Consider the following 22,554-nt stretch of genomic DNA (forward strand, 5'->3'; position numbering starts at 1 on the left):
GTTATCCAGTTTCTCCTTTATGTGGTAAAAATGCTACTGGTGTCGCTTTATAAATTACCTCTGAAGAACATAACCTTTAAGACCGTGATCCTGATCAACTGATTTGCTTCCTTGATTCTAATATTAGGAAATAGTATAAACTGCCCTTCTACTCTAAAAATGCTCAAGGCAGCATACAAAAACAGTGGGGGGGGAAGGGTATCAGGCATGTAGGAAAGATAAAGGTAAATGACCAATGGACAGTTAAATCCAGTCAAAGACAACTATGGGGTGCTGTGCTCACCTCGCTTTTCAGGCTGAGGGAGCTAGTGTTTGTCTACAGCTTTCCGGGTCATGTGGCCAGCACGACTAAACCGTTTCTGGTGCAACGGGACACTGTGACAAGTGCCAGAGCACACAGGAACGCTGTTTATCAGGCATGTCTACTAATAATAGTCTAAAAAAATTAAATTCGGCAAAATGTATCTAAAAGAGCAGTAACAATGGCAAGCAGTTGATGGCGAAAAATGTAGTCATTGCCAAAAGCTTGGCTGAAAAAGGATAGGCGGGATCTAAAGCATGGTGTCTTGTTTGACAGTGATGGGTCACTGCTCAGAGCATAATAGCATCAGTGATTCAGTCTCTGTGCTGGATTCCAGCTGACTTGCTTAATAAACTGGGCTTTAAGTTATCAAGCCCTTCTCAGATTTTCCCTTCCCCCACGCCCTGTTGCGTTCTATGGGATCAGTCAAGCCATCTTACTTGATCTCTGTGTCAAGACTTTACAGCAGAAGTGGGGGACTTCCAGCCAATGGGCCAAATTTGGCTCATCATGGCTCTCCATTTGGCCCGTGAGGCTTCTTTGGGCGAGCCACACACCCCTGCCCTACCCTTGATATCATGTATGATGTCAGACAGGAGCGCTGCCACCTAGAAGTTGGGCATTTAGTGTTACTGGTCCCATGCTGTGGATTACTCTTTGGCAGACATCCTTGCTTTTGAAGGTTTTTTAATGCTAACATACCTATTCAGATGTTTGAAACTTTTTTGACTGGCCAGTCACTTTAATGGTGGTTTTGTACAGGTTTATGTTTTATTGTTGACATTGTCATATATAAATGGTGGTATATAACTACTTTTATACACAAACCTCCACTATCTGGCTCTTGGAGGCTCCCAGGTCTTGGGCAGTGATCTCTTTTGGTTCCAAATAGTGGTATTTGGCCACTGATGGTAGATAATGATTTATTTTGGTATGCTGTTGCATTCACTTACACATAGCTGCTTGAATATCATGCAGGTGCAAAGTAGCTACTCCTTAATTGTAGAAGCAAGAGACCGAGATGGAGATGCAATAGGGCTTGGTGAACGGACAACAGTACAGATCAAGGTTTTGGATGTCAATGACAATATCCCTTATCTTGAAAAAAGCATGGTAAGTGAAGTGATCTGACTAGAAGGCTTGCATGCATTTCTGCTAAATAGCCTTTCCTGCCTTGATAACATGGAAGAGACATTTAAAATCTTGTGTGCTTACAGTATGATGGAAGCGTCCGGGAAAATACAGCTAATGTGGAGATTATGCGATTCAGGGCCTTTGACGACGATGAGCAGTACACTGATAACTGGCTGGCAAACTTCACCATTGTGTCTGGCAATGAAGGAGGTTATTTCCGTATAGAAACAGATTCGCACACCAACGAAGGGGTTTTGATTCTGGTTAAGGTTAGTGTTTAGTGTGTTTTGAATCATTGGTCACAATGCAGACATGCAAAATTAACTGCATGCAAAAAATGTTGAAAGGGGGAGGGTGCTAGCCGATGTGGATAAGCTTTCTGCACCTAAAGTAGCCAGGAGATCCTTCCAAACTGGCTATAATACCATATAGCTACATATACTCAGTGAGGCCAATCCAGAGGCTTAATACAGTCAAACCTCAGTTGCAACCGCCTCCGTTTGCGTCTGCTTCGGTTTCCAACCACCGTGGACCCGGAAGTGTTTACATCTGGGTTCCGCGGCACTCGGATGCGCAAAAGCGATCTGCGCATGCATGCGCAGAAGCGCTTTATCAGTGCTACGTGTAGAAGCGTGCCTTCGGCGAGCGAGCGATTTGGGGAGCGACTGGCTCCGCGGAATGGATTGCGGTCACAAACCGAGGTACCACTGTACTGCCTTCTAGTCAAGGGAGCTAATGTTTCACAACCCTGTGATAAAGCCTGCTGTGGCAACCATAGATACATTGTCTTTGTTTGCATTCCACCAAGAGGGGAAAAAAATTAGAAATTGAAAATGCAGCCTCCTCTGATCACTATTTAATGCACAGAGCTTAATGTTTTGTGAAGGAAAGATGGTGTATGTGGGACTTCCATGATGCCACTGTGAATACCAAAGAAAAATGCAAATATATTTTATAATGTTCTAAAATATATCTAGGGACTTTGGCATATATCATTCACTTGTCCGGGAACAGGCCCAAAACCAGAGCAGGTATAAACACACACATGGAGCATTGATTGATTGATTGATTGATTGATTACTTGCATTTGTCATGTGTTCTTTAGGGTCCCAGAACAGGATATGTGCATTCCTTGAAACATCACTTAAAACCATAATTAAGACAACAGTAGAAATCATAGCCTGTTCTTAATCATTCGTCTGCCTGGGCAAAGAGGTGCATCTTGATTAACAGACGAAAAGAGGACAGTGCCAGATGCAAGTCCAAGGGAAGGGAGTTCTTAGCCAGGAAAGGGCATCACAGGAAAAGGCCTCCCTTTATCCTGCTGTCCCTTGGACTTCATGAGGTGGTGACACTCCAGCAGGGCCTCCCCTTCAGGCATAATAATGAAAGTGAAGTTTTAACACTTATTCTCCAGCTTGGAATTCAGAGTGCACCTTTTCTGACTTGTTGCTGGGTTGTTGTTTTTTTCATTCTCCTTGCAGGAAATTAATTATGAAGAGCTGCAGAACATTGACTTGAATATTGTTGTTTCTAACAAAGCAGAGTATCACAAATCAATTATTGCTAAGGGCTTCCAAGCAAAACCAATTCCAGTTAAAATTAAGGTGGAAAATGTGATTGAAGGCCCTGTATTTAAGCCCAACAGAATTACAATTCAAACAAACAAAACAGTGAAAGTGAACCAGGTTATTGGGCGCTTCGAAGCTTATGATGAAGATACCGGAAAGATAGCACAAAACATCAGGTAAGAGATGCCTTTCTTCTTTTTTCCCCAAGGCAAATCACTGAAGAGTTGCTTAAATGGATGGAGACAGGGGTGTGAATTTGTATAGAAACTAGTCTGCTGTATAAAGGTGAATTTTACATTCATTGTGTTGCCTACGTTTGCCCCTGGTTACATCCCTGTAATGGGCAGGACCAGAGGCAAAAGTGGCTGCCAGAAGGTTGCCCAGAAGAGGATGTGGCCCTTCTTCCCCATTTCTGTCTACTGGCATGATGGGGACCTTAAGGGGCAAGCAAAAGAAATGACATGAATTCACATTCTTCCTGTATGGACTTAGGATGACATGAAGTTTCCAGGCATCTCCTATAAATGCATGACTTCCTTCCTTCTTGTTCTACACTGACATGCATCATAAAATGTAGGCAAACCCCGGCCCTCCAGATGTGTTGATACTACAATTCCCATCATCCCTGATCACTGGTCCTGTTAGCTAGGGATGATGGGAATTATAGTTCTCTATGCCTGAACTAAATGAAGATGTTTCACTATCAACCAAGCCTGTATAATAATAATAATAATAATGACAATAATAATTTATTATTTATACCCTGCCCATCTGGCTGGGTTTCCCCAGCCACTCTGGGCAGCTTCCAACAAAAGATTAAAAATACATTAAAACACCAATTCTTAAAAACTTCCCTAAACAGGGCTGCCTTCAGATGTCTTTTAAACGTCACATAGTTGTTTATTTCCTTGACATCTGATGGGAAGGCGCCACCACCAAGAAGGCCCTCTGTCTGGTTCCCTGTGTGTCTTTGAGCAAAATGTTTTCTTTTTACACCGATTGTTGTGGCCATTCTAACATGCATTAAAAATCTGCACAGGTATGTTAAAGGCCAGGACATTGCGAACTGGTTTACAATAGACTCTAGAACTGCTGAAATCAAACTTAACCGAGAGATTGACTATGACTCATCTTTTCTTGTCAACGGTACTTACACTGCAACAATTTTGGCTATAAGTAAGGGTAAGTGATGCTTCTTCCATTTCTTCCATAAGAACAATTCATCAGCCTTTTCATTCATAAGCCACATCTTCATTTGTTAAAGCCCAAAGCTAGATTTGGAAAGTGGCAGCAACCATCTGACCAGTAAGCTTTGGCAAAGGGTGGTGGCTCAGTGATGCAGCATCCGCTTTGCATGCAGAAGGTCCCAGGTTCATTCCCTGGTGTCTCCAGGTAGGGCTAAGAGAGAACCTTACCTGAAACCATGGAGAGCCACTGCCAGTCAGCATAGACAAGGCTAAGCTGGATGGACCACTGGTTTGTCTCTGTATAAAGCAACTTTCCAAGTTTCTGCACAGGGACCAGCAGCTCCAAAAATCTTGGCTATACTTAACTAGCCAGACATGAATCATGGTTGCCACCAATTGTCTTACCTCCCTCAAATCCCTCTGGCATTCACAGTGGGCTTGGGAGAGACACATGCTCTTCCCTCATTTGGGGTAGGATATGGAGAAGGCAGAAAAGAAACAGGATTCTCTCTCCGCGCTCAGGAGAGACTGGTGTTGCTTTTTACGACTGGGCAGAGAGCCAGGGTCATTGACCTCTGTTGAGTAGATGGTAGGGACAGATCCTGTTTTTCCTTCAGTAAGTACCTGGAACATCATTGGCATTTAGGTAAATGTTGTAGTGGTAGAGTCTTTTAATAAAGCCTGATGGATCACATGCTTTTAGCATGATGATGTGAACATGATTCCACAAAAATGTCAATGCTGCATCATTATGTGCTGCTAATCCAAGGCCAGGAGGCAAACTTCACGCACATGTATCTGCTTTTCACATTAGAGTCCCTGTAATCTAATGCGTATTTCAGGTGGGGGAATTTTTCGCTATGCACATGGACAACTCTTTTAAGATATCGTAAGCACATTTTGCAGGATGGTCCCCATGAGAAAGGAGCAGGTTTCCATCTATGTTTGGATACAGTTGGATGCCATCTGGGATTAAGATGTCAGAATGGACCTTTCATCATTGCACCGATATTTTTGCTTTTGTAGAATTTCCTAGCAGCGCTGGATACAAGGCTGCTAGTCTTGAATAAAGTGTCTTATGGTCCACAAAGGCCAAAGAACTGGAGTAACAGTATGGTAGTCATCTCCAGCCACTCAAATAATTGGCAAAGAAACATTTCCATGGGTTTAATTGCATCCTATATATTCAGTCATTGTGTTGTTGAAATGGATTGCAAATCAAACACTGAATTCACATTAAAACCTTTTATACACTCAGAGAAGCAAATGAAATTCTACAACGATAAAACTATGTTTTTGCATTCTTAAGCAGTGAAATACATATGCTTTGCCTTACATATTTTGCAGATCAGCCTCAAAAAACGGCTACAGGTACCATTGTTATTCAGGTACAGAACACTACTCTTTACTGCCCGACCATTGTGACTCCACATCAAACTATCTGTACTCATGCAAAGTTTGTTAACATCTCTGTTACTAATCGAGGAGGTTATCTAAATCGTGGCCCTTTCACTTTCACTATTATTGATGAGCCTGAAAGAGTGTCAGACAAGTGGAGGATAATCCGAGTGGATGGTAAGTATGAGTCAATATGACATGGTTTACAGCAAGGGTGGGGGTGTGTAGGAACAAGTCTTCTTTGCCTCCTGTGCATGCCCCTGTAAAACAGATTTAGGAGGGGGGGGGAGTCCCATTGTGCAAGCGGAGATCCATGAACTGAAAGGACAGCTGTTGTTGATGATGATTATGATTTATTACTTGCGCCTTAGATCCCAAGACAGGTTACAACATTAAAACCAAGCTTAAAACTCACAACCATTGGATACAAGCCTTTTATTTTAGTTGTGATTCAGCTAATCCTCTCTTGGATAACATGCGCTGGCCAAAGCAGCATTGAAGTGTAGCTTCAGAAGTGGAGGCTTAGCTTTGCCAGAGGCAAAGAATAAAACATCTGAAGCTGAGTGGCTGCACTGGCAGAGGAAGACGAGTGCGGAGGGAGCACATCACCCCCAGCAGCGCGATCCCGGTGGGGTTCCATTGCGGCTGCTCCCCCCCCCCCCGCTGGGCGCCACACCTCCACAGGCAGCGTGCCATGCCCCTGCCTGCTCTCTGCCCCCCGGTGCTGGATCATGAAGCTCCGCCAGTGAGTGGCCGAGATTATTTGTCTGAAGAGCAGCCACCACTATGCTGCTTAGATCCTCGTGGTCAGCTCTCATGCTAGGAGAGCATCTCTCCCTAGATTTCTCTCCCACTGAAATAAGCCAGAAATGCTCTGCACTTACTGCTATCTGAATGTTGAGTGACTTCGTTTCAGATTAAGCCAGATTCTGAAGCATCCATTGAAAGGCAGTGGAAAAGTTTCAGCTATACTGTACCTGAAAAAGATGCAACATACCATCCCTCTCCTTATTTGGGCACTGGTTGTAGAGAAAGAAATCCTCTGTGGTCTTCCTGCTTATTCTCATTGAGACAGGCTGGGAAGGCACCCCAAAGCCATAGCTGCAAGGATTTAACACACATCTAGGAAAACGGTTCTTCGCATTCTGTCTGGTTGACAGACTGGGTACTTGCGGAAATGCTGTAACACCAGAGATGCTCATTTAAAGACTGTTTAGAATCCATTGATAATTTTAGCTCTTTAAACATCGTTCTGATGTCTCTGTGTAGACCTGGGGGGGGGGGTCTACCTGTGGCACTCCATATATAAGAGGACTTCCATTGGTGGAAGTTGTAGATCACCATCTCAAGGGCCACAGGTTCCAATCCCTGGTCCCAAAAATACAGTTGCCAAAGGTGGCTTACAACAATTAGGTATAAACACTGATGTGTTTATCTCCATAATATGACTATGTACTTTAGAACATCAAGTTGGTAACCCTAAAGTCAGTATCTGCTCACAGTTCTGTCATACTTTCAGCTACTTAAATTACATTGCTTTATATTTATGTTACTGGTTTTTTTCCCTGTGAAGGATCTAGAGTACAGCTTATACCAGAGAACCTGAACCCTGGATCATATGAAGTTCCACTCCTGGTGAAAGATAACCAAGGTCTTAGCTGTCCCGAGTATCAAACTCTAAGACTGGACGTTTGTGAATGTGCAGAAGGTGGTGGTTGCCGAGCAGCAATCGTCGGCTCATCGGTTGTGCTAGGACCTGCAGCAATTGCTCTGATAATTCTGGCATTGTTGCTGCTGCTGCGTAAGTAACTAGCATTATTCCAGAAGAATTGGCAGAATGCTCTGTACCACACAAAGGCTCTGACACAATGACTCCTCCTTGCAGGGGCTTGCAATCTTCATGCAAGCTTTATGAACCAACCAAAGTTAATCCCCTTCTGGTTTTCTCCCATTAGACTCGATAGGATTTAAGAGAGAGCTTAATGTTCTGATCTTTTACATTTGGTGCGGTAAAGAGTAGAGCAATGCATTTAAGGAACTTTGTTAAAATTTTATTTGTCTCTGATACACTTTTCCCACTCCTTTTAAAGCTTTTGATTCTTGTTCTTCCTATTTTTTCAATCAAAAATTCAACTTTCATATGAGGTGAAATGTTTGGCAGCTCGAGCAAAAAACAGGCCTTCCACAAGGCCTTCCAGACTAGGAGCAGCTAGTTAAAGTCTGGACTAAGAGCACTGTTCATTTAAAATAATAATCAAAATAATGTTCCAAGAAGCAATGAATTCTGCAAAGTATTTTATTTATTAGATTTCTTACCCACCCTCACTTATAAGGTCGCTGCTCAGGTTACATTATAACAGTACTATTAAAAACAAGTGAAACATTTTGTACAATTATTAAAGCAGTTGTTACAATTCCACAGAGCAGTACGGTAAAGGTTGAAGAGGTGGGTCCCACATAAATATTTTAATTGTCAAAGGCCTGAGTAGAGAGGTGAATCTTCAGCATACTGCAAAAGTTATACAATGAAGATGGCAGGCACACCTCTGTGTGAAGGGAGATCCACCATTTAAGGGCTGCCACAGAGAAAGTCCTTTCCTGAGTCATCATTTGCCATACTTCTGAAGATGGCAGAACTACTAAGAGGGCCCCTTCTGCTGAACTTAACACCCAAGGTGTGGTCTGTAGGGATGGAGGTGGTTTTTCAAATACAGCATTTGGAGCGCAAGTCATTCAGGGTTTTAAACCCCAGGGGTGGGCACTGTGAATTTGGCCTGGAAATAAACTGGCAACCACTGCAGCTGTGGGGATTAATTTACCCATGTTTACTTATCTAGCAAAATTGTGTTTTTGCTATAAATGCAAGGGACTATAGCACCTACCCGCCAATCATTGGAAAGGGTGCTCAGCCCCTCTGCTGGAGTCTTGCAGGCTGCTTGCTTTCCCACACAGCTGCAAGCCTCTCTTCACTGTCTGAGAGCTAGGGAAAAAACCTGAAGTTGCCAAAATTTGTACCTAAATTCTGTGTTTTCATGGTAATGTTGTGGAACATGCACAACTCTGGATGTGTGAGGCCTGCAAGCTGAAGCAAATGGAAGTTGCTTGCTGCTGTTCATGTTTGGTTCTGCAGTGCTCTCACCTCACTGGAATTTTAGAATGTGCCAAGTCATCAGAAAGTGTAGATTAGTACAGAATTGGTACACAGCCTGTTGTTCGTGGTGCAATGTTTGCATTACATGGCTCTATTTTAGAGAACGTTGTAATATTTTGAATGGATTTTGTAGTATTTTGTTATATTTAATGGGCTATGAACTGATATTTAGGATTTGCTTCTGCAAGTTCAACCTTTGGTGGTTCATTGATCTGCTGTGTTCCTTTGCAGTGGTGCCTCTCTTACTGCTGGCCTGTGGCTTTGGTGGATCAGGTGCCTCAAAAGGCTTTGTGGCAATACCCGATAACAGCGAAGAAATGTTGCGAATATGGAACAACGAAGGGGCAGCCCCTGAAGACAAGGTATCTTGTGTTTTGCCCTGATTTTGTATTTGGCATCAATGAATGTTGATATCCTGCTTAATGCATGTCTGCTAAGAAGTAAATCCGTCTGAGTTAAATAGTATGTCCTTCCGAGGACAGGCATGTAGGGCTGCAGCCTTAAGAGTTAGACAACAATGGGCTGAGTTACTTAGAACAATATGGCTCTTACTCTCTTATCAGTTTAAATAGGTATGGGGTAATTCATTTACATAATTAAAAAGTGTGTGTGTGTGTGTGTGTGTGTGTGTGTAAAAATGGTTGTTCTCAGGCTACTTTTTCTGACACAGCTCTACAGAAGCATTTGGGAAGGAAGTTCGCTAAGAAGCTCTGCTATCCAGCAGATATTCCCATTGACCTGGAAAGCTGCCTAACTACAAGCTCTGTTGTTCTGAAAGGAGCTTTGGGGGAGGGGGACACAAGTAGCTGTATATGTATGGGGTGGTGCTCTAGCAAGGGGGACAATGTCCCCTGCTGAATGAACCATAATTCCCAGATTCCCAGATTTCATTTTTAAATCATAGATCTCTACCATCTGTAGAACCTGAAATCGGAGGCAGTATGCACTGGGCCACTCCATACTTTACTTCCCCCACCCTGGTAACATTCCTGCAGACACCTATGCAAGTAGCCAAACTTTTTGGGATCTGTTCTTCTCGCATATTACAAATTTGCTCTTCCTTTTCTCCAAACAGGAAGCAAATAAACTATCTTTTAGAAGACATCTGAAAGCAGCCCTGTTTAGGGAGGCTTTTAATGTTTGCTTGATTATTGTATTTTATTTTTCTGTTGGAAGCTGCCCAGAGTGGCTGGGGAAACCCAGCCAGATGGGCGGGGTATAAATTATTATTATTATTATCTGTTCCCGAATCACATTTGCCTTCACCCAGCCCAGCCTGCTGTATGTTGTTTGATTGTGATTTCAGCCTGCCTCCTTAAATGAATGTAGTTTTACGGTTTTCATTTTTCCCTTTGGTGTTAGGCTGCTGTCAACCTAAGCCACATGACTTCTGTGAACAACTCGGCCTCAGGGATGGGGAATGGAAATGCATCGTCAAGCTTAGGCGTGGCAGGAGGCGCTGTGGTTTCTGGCTCTTCTGCATTCGGACAGCATAACACCACAACCATCGAAAGGCGCTGGGAGGAGGCTCATATGTCTCATGCACATCGTGATGGCATGGATTTTGGAGGGGGCTCAACAATAGCAGGAGCAAGAGGAGGAGGAGACATGGCAGCACAGAAAATCATGACAATGGATAGATACATGGAACATGTCGGAGCTGTGAATGAAGAATTCTTAAGGAGCTACTTCACTGAAGTAAGATTTCCACTTCTGTGAGATGCTTGCTCTCTTGATTGACTTCCCCTTCCCCCTGTTTTGTTTTATTCTGGGACCTTTGTATTTTCCACTCCTTAGTTTATTAGGATTGGTTTGGGCATATCTCTCTCACGTGCAGTGTTGTGGGTTTCCTGGAAAATGTGACTATTTCCCTAACATTCTCAGTTTGCATCAGGATTTTCCCCGATGTCCTCAAAAGTGATCTAATATAGCACATTTATTGTACTTGTGTTCATTAAATCTAAAAACTTTGAAGACTGCCATGCTTGCCTTTTATTTGCAATGGGCATCCATTCGCTGTTACTAAGGAACATATGAAAAGGGGGGAAATTGTGTAGAAAAACAAAGCACTAGGGGTAAGAAATTCTCTCAGAGAGAGAGAGAAGCTAAAAATGCCACCACTTCTGTTACCCACAAATGGGATGGCATTGTCACTAATTTCGGGGGGGGGGGTTGCATATTTTCCCCTGGGGCATGGAGCTTGCAAGCAGCATCATTGCTGTCTTTCTCCCATTACCCCTTTCCTTTTCAAAAGTCATGAGAGCTACCACTATGTGGGCAAACTAAGATTTTAAAAGGGAAAATGGGGGGTGGGGAAGATAAGATGCAGCCACTCAGCTGTCACTTTTCTCCCGTAAATGCCCATCCCTGGAAATATGGAGAATTTTATGCCTGGCTCTCTAACCTGCAAAATGGGTGGGTTTCTCTCTGTTAAGAACATAGAAAGAGCCTGCTGGATCAAACCCCATCTAATCTAGGATCCTGTTCTTACAGTGGCCAACCAGATACCGATGGGAAGCTTACCAGCAGGACATTTGATAGTTTTATCTTCCACAAATTTATCTAATCCTCTTTTAAAGCCATCCTGTATTGTTTTTAATATTCGGTTGGAAGCCGCCCAGAGTGGCTGGGGAAACCCAGCCAGATGGGCAGGGTATAAATAATATATTATTATTATCCAAATTGGTAGCCATCTCTGCCTCTTGTGGGAACGAATTCCGAAGTTTGGCCGTGCACTGTGTGGAGATGTTCTCCCTTCTGCCTGAAGGAGTTTGTGTAACACCCAACCAAGCTGACTGCTGTTTTCATTAAAGAAAATTATATCTTCCGAAACGCAAGTGCTCACAGCTCTTGTTTTTCCACATTTTTAGAAAGCTGATGCTTTTGCCGACGAGGATGAAGGGAACCTCGCAAAAGACTGCCTACTCGTTTACTCTCAGGAGGAAGAAAGAGATTCTCCCCATGGTTCTGTTGGCTGCTGCAGTTTCATTGAGGGTGACTTTGATGAGCATTATCTGGATGACTTGGGAGATAAATTTAAGACTCTGGCCGAGATCTGCATGGGCAAACGCATTGGCATGGAAGCTGGACCACACACCTCTCAAGGCCTGAAAGATCTGACTCCTCCTCTTACAGCAAGTGAATCTGATGTGCGATACTTGCATCAGCAGAATGCAGAGCACACCTATACTTCAGGCTCTGGCAACCAAATACCTGACACCACAAGAGGCTTTGGTTCAGAAATGGTGACCGAGGAGACAGTAACTGAGACTACCTTCGAATCTAGACCTGGCTTGCAGCAAGTCAGACGTATACCCAACCCTCTGGCTAGCAGCAGCAGCAATGTTGTAATGACAGAAACATCTTATGGGGAAATACCCCCTCCAGTAATCTTTGACCCCCAGTTTAAAGAGAATGTGGTAGTGACAGAGAGAGTGCTTGCTCCAGGTTCTAGCTTGCAGGATATGTTAGAAATGCCTTCTGGAGTCTTCCCAGACCTTACAGATTCAAAATACGTTGTTGTAAGGGAAAGGGAGAGGGTCCTTGTACCTAGTTCCGAGCTAAATGGTTCCTTGAGCATCCCCAATTTAGCAGGAGGACAGAATGTGGTAGTGACCGAGAGGGTGGTTACACCCACCCCTGGCATGTGGGGCACATCAGAGCAAGCCACCTTTCCTGAGAGCGATAGACAGGGACAAATCTTGATCGCAGATGCTTTCTTTAACCAAGGCAGCACACAGGAAGCACCTCCCCCTGGTTCTACCCTGAGCAAGTCCTCAAGGGTTAAATACAGCACTGTGCAGTACACACGCTCATAGATGGTATGCTTTCATCCATAACTTTTTATTTACATTAACAGTGATGGGGATTAGTGGTTTGTTTTCTCAGGGGCTAAGTGAATTGCTTTCCTTTCCTTTGCAGTAGTTTCTGTACAAGAAAACTCGCACAAAGCCCAGAGAAGAGATACTGAAATTAAAGATGCAGTCCTAAACACATTTTTCTAGGAAGAATGCCCCACTGAATACAGTAGGACCTCTAAGATTCATAGCATTGCAGTGTAAAAGAACTTGATTGTAGTAACATAGGTTTAGAAGAGCAACAAGGAACTACTTCAGCTGCATAGCCAGGAAAAATGCTGCTAACATCCTGGGCCTCTGTATTCTAGCATACATTGCTAGGACCTAGATGGCAGTCCAACTGGTTTAGTTGGTTATCAGCAAACTTTAACTAGCTGTGTGATCCTAAATGCCTTGCTTCAGGATTAAGTCGCTCTTGGATTTTTTTCCCTTGTGCATTTAGCAATGCCCAAATAGCAAAGTATTAACTTAATTAGTCATATTGACTTCAAAGTTAACTTGTCAAACAGTGCAATCCTAAACGTATTTACTCAAAAGTAAGTCAGGTTGAACACAGAGGGAGTTGCTCACTGGTGGATGTGGTTAGAATTGCAGCTTTAAATGTACAATACCGCTGCAATTGCTTGTTGCTCAGGCTATTTAATATCAACAGGAAATATGTATGTTCTCTAGAAGAGTAGGCATTTCACTTCATTTTTAAGTTGTTTTTCAAAATAATGTTCTCCTACATGGAAAAAAAGCAAAGATGAGTGTAAAAAGAGGTGGAGTGAAAACAAGAATGCAGTCTAATTTTCTTTCCTACACTAAGCAGACATTGTGCTCCTTTTGCAACAGGCTAACCATAGGTTTAGCCCAAGTTGCAGCTGCTGGACAGTACAAAAATGTAACTTAAAACCAGAAGCACATGTGCTCATCTGATATCTCTGAATCAGGATGCTTAAGAGTTCTGATGTATTCGTTCAACTCTACTAGCCACAAGGGCTGTTCTATTCATTTCAGTGGAGGCAGCTGATCCTTTCACGTATTCAGTGATTGGCTTCATCCATTGAAATGAATGGAACCCACCCATGCAGGATGGGTGCTTTTTCAAATCGTGCAGTAAGTAATTTTGTGTATATCTGTATAGTACAGTCAATATGATGTAGCAGAGAGAGTATTGGACTTGGAGCAAGGAGGACTGGGTTCACACCCCTTCCCCACTCACCCATAAAACCCACTTAGTGCCTTATATTTTATATATATGTATCTTACATTTTCCCAAGCCCTTTGGCTAAAAGCAATAAATAGGATTGGGTGTACTGCCAATAAACTAGGTTGCATACACACCATACATTTAAAGCACAACACACACCCTCAAAGAATCCTAGTAACTGTACAGTGGTGCCTCGCAAAATGAATTTAATTCGTTCCACGAGTCAATTCGTTTTGCAAAAAATTCATCTTGCGAATCGCGGTTTCCCATAGGAATGCATTGAAATTTCTTTTTTTGCCCATAGGAACGCATTAATTAAATTTCAATGCATTCCTATGCGAAAACGCGATTCGCAAGATGAATTTTTCACAAAACGAATTCGTCTTGCGGGTCACCATCAGATCGCAAGACGCATTCGTCTTGCAGGGCATTTGTCTTGCGAGGTCCCACTGTAGTTTGTCTCTCACAAAGTTACAATTTCCAGCATTGTTAACAAATAGTTCCTAGGATTCTTGTGCTATAAATGTATGGTGCCCTGGTCCCTTTTTCCTCCGTCTATGATTCTGTACATATCTATTTTATAATTGCAAGAAAAGTAAAAAATGAATGGGATGAAAATGTATATAGTGGTAAATGTATTTTAATCTTTTTGGACAAGATGAACTTACATTTAAGGTACATTTTATATGACAGAAATACTGCTTATTTTAAGCTTTCCTTTGGTTTTAATCCACAGTTTCACCTGTGGAAAGTTTTATCTAATGAACTGAGATTTTAAGACTGCACTGGTAGCTGGCGCAGAGTTTACAGTTAATTCCCATGTACCTTTCCATTTGGAATGGGAGTACAGCCTGCTCATTTTCAAGGGTTAATCATGGAATTTGCAGCTCTCGAGCTTTGTGGTATCTTTATTTTAGATAACAAGCTGTGGGTTTGCACTGATCTCAAGTTTGAGGTGTCGATGGATTGCATTATGTATTTTTGTGGAATTTCAAATAAAAGGGAAAAATTATAATTGCACTGCTCAGTTATTTCAACTGGTTAAAAATGCATCCCATCTAACCACTCAGACAACCATAACAATTGCCGAGGACCGTTCACCAAAGGTTAGTAGTCACTGCTGAGCCCATTGTTGAAAGTAATGTAATAACATGCAACCAGATTCTACCCATGTCAGAAATTATTGCCACTGAGCTCCATAAGACTTGCTCCCAGGATTGCAGCCTTAGGAAGAATTTATTGCTGTCTGATAGATTTGCAAATTAATGATACACAAGGGAGAAATAAATTTTCTGTTGAGAAACTAAACTGAACGTTTAGCCAATTATTGATTAAAGTGTTGAGACATGGGTCTAGTTCTCAGCTGGTATGATAAGCCTGTGACTGACAAAGTGTACACAAATTTCACATTCAATACATTTTTTGTTGAACGGGAGTCCTGCTTTCTTCAGTGGGGTTAACTAGGTTAGATTACTGCAACGCATTATACGTACATCTGCCTCTGAAAACAGTTCAGGAACTCCAGCTAGTGCAGAATTCGGCAGCCAAGTTGCTCACTGGGACAAGATAGTGTGAGCATATTCAACTGATCCTGACCCAATTGCACTGACTGCCAATTAGTTTCTGGGCTCAATTTGAAGTGCTGCTTTTTACCTAAAAGCCTTAAATGGCTCAGGACTGCAATGCTTGAAGGACTGCCTCCCCCCATGAAAGGTCTGAAGGGTGGCAACACAAGAACAGGCCTTTTCTGCAGTGGCTCCCCATTGATAGAATGGTCTCCCTAAGAAGTCTTGCCTTGCGACTTCCGGTGGAGCTGCGGCCATCGCTAGGAGCGCAGAATAGCCTCTCCGGGGGAATTCCGAGTGGCACAGGGGATTAAGGGGTCTTGCAAAGACTATGCAGACCCGGTCGCTTCAGAGGGAGTTACCTTGAAGTTGGGGTACCCAGTGGTATTGTGGGCTGCTCTCCCCTTCCTTGGGTTTCTGGCTAAGAAACTCGACGGGGGATTGAGCGGCGGACGCGAGGGGGGTGCATCGACGAACCTGTGCCATGCAGTCTCAGGCTCCAGCTGAAAGCAGCCCGCTTCTGAAAAGAGACAGGCTGGAATTATCGTAGATATTCTGAGGTATCTCAGATATCTGAGGAATTTATTTGGGATATTTGACACAGCTGGAAGACGGTTGGGCGCAAAAAGGGAGTCCTTCCTCACATTGGTGTAAAAATGGCACTCAGCGGGATGTTGCAGGAAAAAGCTGATTAAGACGTTCCTACAAAGTGTGAGTGAGTATTAGGTCTTTGGGGGGGAAGAAAGAGACTGGATATTCTTTTTTCCTTGGAAAAAGGAGATTGAGAGATCGAAAAAAGTTTAAAATGGAACTTACGGCTCTTTTTGAGAGAGGAAAAGAAGTTAGATTGTATATCTTATATTTCCTTTGGATACCGAACCCACCTGTATATAATTGACTTTAGCCCATGGACATAAAAAATTGGAAATAAATTATTGGAGGAGTTATAAGCTGTAACTGGGGGAGATAGCCAAGAGGACGTGTTAAAAGGACACTTTAAAAGCCAAGAGGACGCCTTAAATGGAATGACACTCTCCGGATCACTTCTTTTGTTTCCTTTCCTTATGAGGACTGATTGTTGGAGGTGAAATTGACTACAGAACTGAGGAGTTAAGGAGCCTACTTCTTATTTATATCCTTTATTTTCAAGAGACAAGCGTAGATACTTGGATATAAAACCCTGCTAATCTCGCAGAAGAGACGCTACTTGTTTATTGGACAAAAGCTAAGTATATACGGTAAGTAGCGGAAGACCTAAGAACCTACTTTGAGGCGTCCTGTCTGGTATGGCTAAGGGACTGGATAATATTGAAAGATACAGACTTGTTAGACCTTGAAGGATTTAACAATAGATACAGGTGGGAAGTGAAATCAATAAGAATGACCAAAGATTATTCATGCATGCCACCACAGCTGCTAGTATGCTACTAGCTCAAAGATGGAAAACAACAGAAATTCCAACAGTAGATGAGTGGCGGGGCTAAGTTGATGGAATGCTCAGAGTTGGCAAGGATGACAAGAAGAATAAGGGTGCAAAAAGCCCAGAAGTTTAAAAAGGATTGGAGTAAATTTGTGGATTACTTAAAGGAATATTGTAAAAATGTGAAGACACTGATGGGATTAACATAGAAACTACAACATAAACGATAGATGTCCCTGCCTACGAATAAAATAAGACTTATCTAAGAGAAAGACAGGAATAAAATGGGGAAAGCGCATAAAATAAGAGAAAAGAATCGAAAACCAAGAGAGAGGAAGGAAGGAAGTCATGTTCGGCAGAACATTAGTATGTATTAGAAGATTGTATTATTATGATAACAGATGTATTAATTTGTAACAGAAGGAGTTGTTTATTCCTGTTATTTTATTTTTCTGTATTTGGAAAAACAATAAAAATTAATTTGGAAAAAAAAGAAGAAGTCTTGCCTGGTGCCTTCATTACATATCTTTTGGCGCCAGGCAAAAACATGTATCTATAACCAGGCCTTTGGCTAATTGTCTTTTAATTGTGTTTGTGGCAGGGGAATTACTGGTTTGTTTTGCTTTTGTTTTATTATGTATTTTGTGTTTTCATTTTGTATTTTTATGTTGTGACCCACCCTGTAATCATTGGGTGAAGGGTGGTATAAAAGTTTAATAAATATTATTTATAATAAATAATACCTGAGAGCAAGCCCAGTTGAACTTATAGGAGCTTACTTCTGAATTAACATGAATAGGATTGCACAGTTAATACATTTCTTGTCACAAGCAGACACTTTCCAAGTCATATTTTGTCACATTGCTGAGAACTAGGCAGGACTAACTGATCAGATCAGCATAAACTCCATATGGATTATGAGTCTCAGGCATACTAAACACATCTAGCATTCAAAAGAGCCTTCTATCTGAAAGCATCCCTAGGGGGCAAGGGAGTCAGGTAGAGCCATCCAGAGTTGCATACAGTCCTCAAATTCTTAGGATGCCTCTTAGTCAAGCAGTAGTAGAGCAACAGCTTTCAGCACTCAGGGTTTGGTTGCTTGTTTTTCTAGCTGGAGATAAAATAAATTAGGCCAAGTAGTAAGCCTCATTCACCAAAGTTCCTCGGTCTCAATACAAATCTCTGTCACATCACCATCCTTCCTAGTTTGCACCACTAGATGGCACAATTATCATGCTTGCTGGAGTTATTATGGAGGATACCAGAGGTGGACTTACGCCTAAAAGCCGAAGCAATCAGCACACAGCTACATGTAAGGAATGCCCTGTTTTTTAAAGTGAAGGGGGGGGGGAGTAAAACTAACAATGTCGGTATGTTCAGCCTAGATTTGCTACAGCAACTTTTAGCAAGGAGGCAGAATAAGAAACAGGAGCTGCTCCATTGTGAAAGGTAACAAAAGTAAAAGGTTGAAGCAAATAATGCATAATAATTTCATTTGCCAGAATTGTGGAAGAAGCAATTCTCACCAACAGGGAGGAACTGATTGACGAAGTGGAAATACTGGGAAGCTTGGGAGGAAGTGACCATGTCCTCCTGGGTTTCGTGATACATAGGCAAGGTTTCATGTGCATGTACACTTCTTCAGTTTATACCAAGAACAAACTGTTGAGTAGTACAGTACATGTGAAAAAGATCTAGGGGTCTTAGGAGACCACAAGTTTAATTTGAGTCAACAGTGTGATGCAGCAGCAAAATAAAATAAAATTAATGCTATTCTAAGCTGCATCAACAGAAGTATAGTGTCCATGTGAAGGAAATTAATAGTCTCGCTTTATTCTGCCTTGATCAGAGCACATCTGGAATACTGTCTCCAGTTCTGGGCACCACAATTTAAGAAGGATATTGACAGGCTGGAACTTGTGCAGAGGAGGACAACCAATATGATCAAGGGTCTGGAAACCAAGCCTTATGAGGAACATTTGGGTGACTAAGGCAGGCATCCCCAAACTCCAGCCCTCCAGATGTTTTGGACTACAATCCCCATCATCCCTGACCACTGGTCCTCTTAGCTAGGGATCATGGGAGTTGTAGGCCAAAACACTGGAGGGCCGCAGTTTGGGGATGCCTGGACTAAGGCAGTGTTTCTCAACCTTTTTTGGGCCACGGCACACTTGTTCCGTGAAAAAAATCACGAGGCACACCACCATTAAAAAAGTTTAAAAAATTAACTCTGTGCCTCCCTATATTATAATTATGACTGTAAGAAACACTTGCCAAATATTGCTTTCCGGCGGGTCAGCGCTGCCGAGTTCTTAAAAGATCCGGGTTTCTGATCCACCCCACCCGACCCCGCCGTCCCGTATCTTACCCTGTGCGTGTTCTCGGACTTGTGAGAGGACGATTTGGTCTTCATGCCTCCGTGAATTAGCAACAAACTACCTTTTGAATGATGGAGATTGAATATTTTAAAAGTAGCTACTTGAAGTCCGCTCGATTTTCCAAAAAAGAGACACACGTGCGGCACTATTAGCTGCTGGGGGCTGCCATCTTGGCTAAAGGATTCTGGGATGATCCTGTCACGTGAGGCATGGGGAAAATGGAAATAATGAAAGCTGATTGGTCTGTGGAAACTAGAAGGGGCGAAGAAATAGGACGCCCAGGGAGGTGGAGTTTGCAGCTGCAAAATCGCCCTTCTCGTCGCCGCACGTCGCGGCACACCAGCCAGCGTCTCGCGGCACACTAGTGTGCCGCGGAACAGTGGTTGAGAAACGCTGGACTAAGGTATGTTTGGCCTGGAAAACAGGAGACTGAGAGGAGATATGATAGCCACCTTCAAGATGAAGCAAGCTTGTTTTCTCCTGCTCTGGAGGGTAGGACCTGAATCAATGGCTTCAAGTTACAAGAAAGGAGATTCTGACTAAACATCAGGAAGAACTTTTTGACAGTAAAAGGTGTCACACAGTGGAATGAACTCCCTTGGAAGGTGGTGGGCTCTCCTTCCTTGGAGGTTTTTAAGCAGAGGTTGGATAGCCATCTGTCATATATGATCTAGTTGAGATTCCTGCATAGCAGGATGTCAGACTATATGAGCACCTAGAAAGAAACTCTGTGATCACTAAAAGTCAGCATGGGTTTCTGAAAACTAAGTCATGTCAGACTAATCTGATCTCATTTTTTGACAGAATTACAAGCCTGGTAGATGAAGGGAACGGTGTGGATGTAGCCTATCTTGATTTCAGCAAGGCCTTTGACAAGGTGCCCCATGATATCCTTGTAAAGAAGCTGGTAAAATGCGGGCTAGACAATGCTACCATTCAGTGGATTTGTAACTGGCTTACTGACCGAACCCAAAGGGTGCTCATCAATGGCTCCTCCTCATCCTGGAGAGTAGTGACTAGTGGGGTGCCACAGGGTTCTGTCTTGGGCCCAGTCTTATTCAATATCTTTATCAATGACTTGGATGATGGGCTTGAGGGCATCCTGAGCAAGTTTGCAGACAACACCAAATTGGGAGGGGTGGCTAATACCCCAGAGGTCAGAATCACACTTCAAAATGACCTTAACAGATTAGACAACTGGGCCAAAGCAAACAAGATGAATTTTAACAAGGAGAAATGTAAAGTACTACACTTGGGGGGGGGATGAAAGGCACAAATACAGGATGGGAGACACCTGGCTTGAGAGCAGTACATGTGAAAAGGATCTAGGAGTCTTGGTTGACCACAAACTTGACATGAGTCAACAGTTTGATGCAGCAGCTAAAAAAGCCAATGCAATTCTGGGCTGCATCAATAGTATAGCATCTAGATCAAGGGAAGTAATAGTACCACTGTATTCTGCTCTGGTCAGACCTCACCTGGAGTACTGTGTCCAGTTCTGGGCACCACAGTTCAAGGAGGATACAGACAAACTGGAACGTGTCCAGAGGAGGGCAACCAAAATGGTCAAAGGCCTGGAAACGATGCCTTATGAGGAACAGCTTAGGGAGCTGGGTATGTTTAGCCTGGAGAAGAGAAGGTTAAGGGGTGTTATGATAGCCATGTTCAAATATATAAAAGGATGTCATATAGAGGAGGAAGAAAGATTGTTTTCTGCTGCTCCAGAGAAGCAGACACGGAGCAATGGATTCAAACTACAAGAAAGAAGATTCCAGCACTAAACATTAGGAAGAACTTCCTGACAGTAAGAGCTGTTCGGCAGTGGAATTTGCTACCAAGGAGTGTGGTGGAGTCTCCTTCTTTGGAGGTCTTTAAGCAGAGGCGTGACAGGCATATGTCAAGAATGCTTTGATGGTGTTTCCTGCTTGGCAGGGGGTTGGACTGGATGGCTCCTGTGGTCTCTTCCAACTCTATGATTCTATGCTTTGTGTACCTTCCAACTATACAGTTCTGGGATTCTAACCTGAGCCTGCTCTGGAAACATCTTTTGTACTTAGAGTGGACAGTAGGGCAAGAGGTTCAAGAGCACCAAGGTAGTGGCATGCCTATATGCTGATACATTTATCTTTCTGAACGTTGAGATTTGATCCAGTGACATATTTGCTGTACATGAGCTAACAGCATGTTGGGGATGCAAACAAGGCTAATGTAACTTAAAGCAGCCTTAATAGAATCATTGTTTCCAAGTCACGAGAAGTTATTGTTCCATTTTATTCCACACTAGGCAGACCTTATATGGAGTCCTGTGCCCTGTTTCAGGTGCTGTACTTTTAAGACAACAGATTGGAAATGTGGAGGCATTGCATTTTTTTTATATAAGGCATTTATAATCCTGTCCTTTATTCAAAAAACTTCCCAGAGCAACTTACAAAAACTTCCAATATGGCACTTGCCTCAGGCACACAATCGAAGAAGACATGGAAAACAAGTAAAGAGGAATTGGAGGAGGGGAGCAAGCTCAAGCACATGTTATTTAAGTTACTGTACAGTTACTCCACACACACACACACACACACACACACACACACACACACACAATCTTAAATTCGGTTCTCCATATTTCTGCAAGAGGGAGAATGGCTAGCCACTCCCAGGCTCTGTTCAGTCCTTCTGGTGTTCTTCCTTCCAAAATTCCCTTCCTTCTTCCCTCCCACTCATCATGGGGTGGACTAATCTATTCTTGGCCCAGAGCATTCTGGAACCCTGGTCTTACTGAAAGAATGGCTCTGCTGTTAACATTATGCACATTTCAGATTTAAACATGCTAATAGACTATGTGCAACCCCACAAGCTCCAGGCAGGCAGCAAGTACTGTATAACAACATGCATAGAGGTTATAAGACCGAATAGTCTTACCATCCCTTTTTATATAAAAAAAGAGTGGGGGGGGGGAGAAAAGCATTTTATGTAACAGTCCTGAGGGCAATGAATAGAGAAGTCATGCTGACTGCCAGAAAAATTAATCTATCCCAGTAGGGAAGTGAGAAATGTTTATTAGAGGGGGGGCTGCAAACAGCAAATGAAATTTATAATTACTCAAAGGAACTGACTGCCAATCTAATTCAATTTATGATCTGTTAATCTTATTTGGCTGGCACTTAGGAACAGGCTTACGGATTGAAGCCAGCAAAGCAGATTTATTTATTTATTTAATTTATTTATTCATGCATACATACTCAATCCCTGCAAATAAGCCAGTTTCACAAGCATTTTACCTGACTGGGCATCAGTTACAAATCTCCGTCCCAGCACTCACATTCTGTACATGTGGTGCAACATGGGAGCAAGGTTCAAGCTCGCTCATACATATGCTCCACTGAGCAGTAAGAATCACATGTGA

At 42.7% G+C, this 22,554-nt stretch overlaps 1 protein-coding gene across 1 annotated transcript in view; it reads left to right on the plus strand.

Annotated features, from left to right (window-relative positions):
• The window catches only part of DSG2 (desmoglein 2), a 35,459-nt gene extending 20,653 nt beyond the window's left edge, over window positions 1-14,806 (plus strand). Inside the window, exons 7-15 of the mRNA XM_035125364.3 lie at window positions 1,280-1,414; window positions 1,519-1,704; window positions 2,920-3,182; window positions 4,046-4,188; window positions 5,541-5,768; window positions 7,165-7,392; window positions 8,974-9,104; window positions 10,105-10,440; window positions 11,613-14,806. Of these exons, the coding sequence (XP_034981255.3) occupies window positions 1,280-1,414; window positions 1,519-1,704; window positions 2,920-3,182; window positions 4,046-4,188; window positions 5,541-5,768; window positions 7,165-7,392; window positions 8,974-9,104; window positions 10,105-10,440; window positions 11,613-12,560 (2,598 nt within the window). The 3' untranslated portion in view covers window positions 12,561-14,806. The remainder of the gene's footprint in view (window positions 1-1,279; window positions 1,415-1,518; window positions 1,705-2,919; window positions 3,183-4,045; window positions 4,189-5,540; window positions 5,769-7,164; window positions 7,393-8,973; window positions 9,105-10,104; window positions 10,441-11,612) is intronic.
• Window positions 14,807-22,554: the final 7,748 nt, after the last annotated feature.

Source organism: Zootoca vivipara, chromosome 8, assembly GCF_965207765.1.
Source record: "Zootoca vivipara chromosome 8, rZooViv2.hap1.1, whole genome shotgun sequence".
NCBI classification, from domain to species: domain Eukaryota; kingdom Metazoa; phylum Chordata; class Lepidosauria; order Squamata; family Lacertidae; genus Zootoca; species Zootoca vivipara.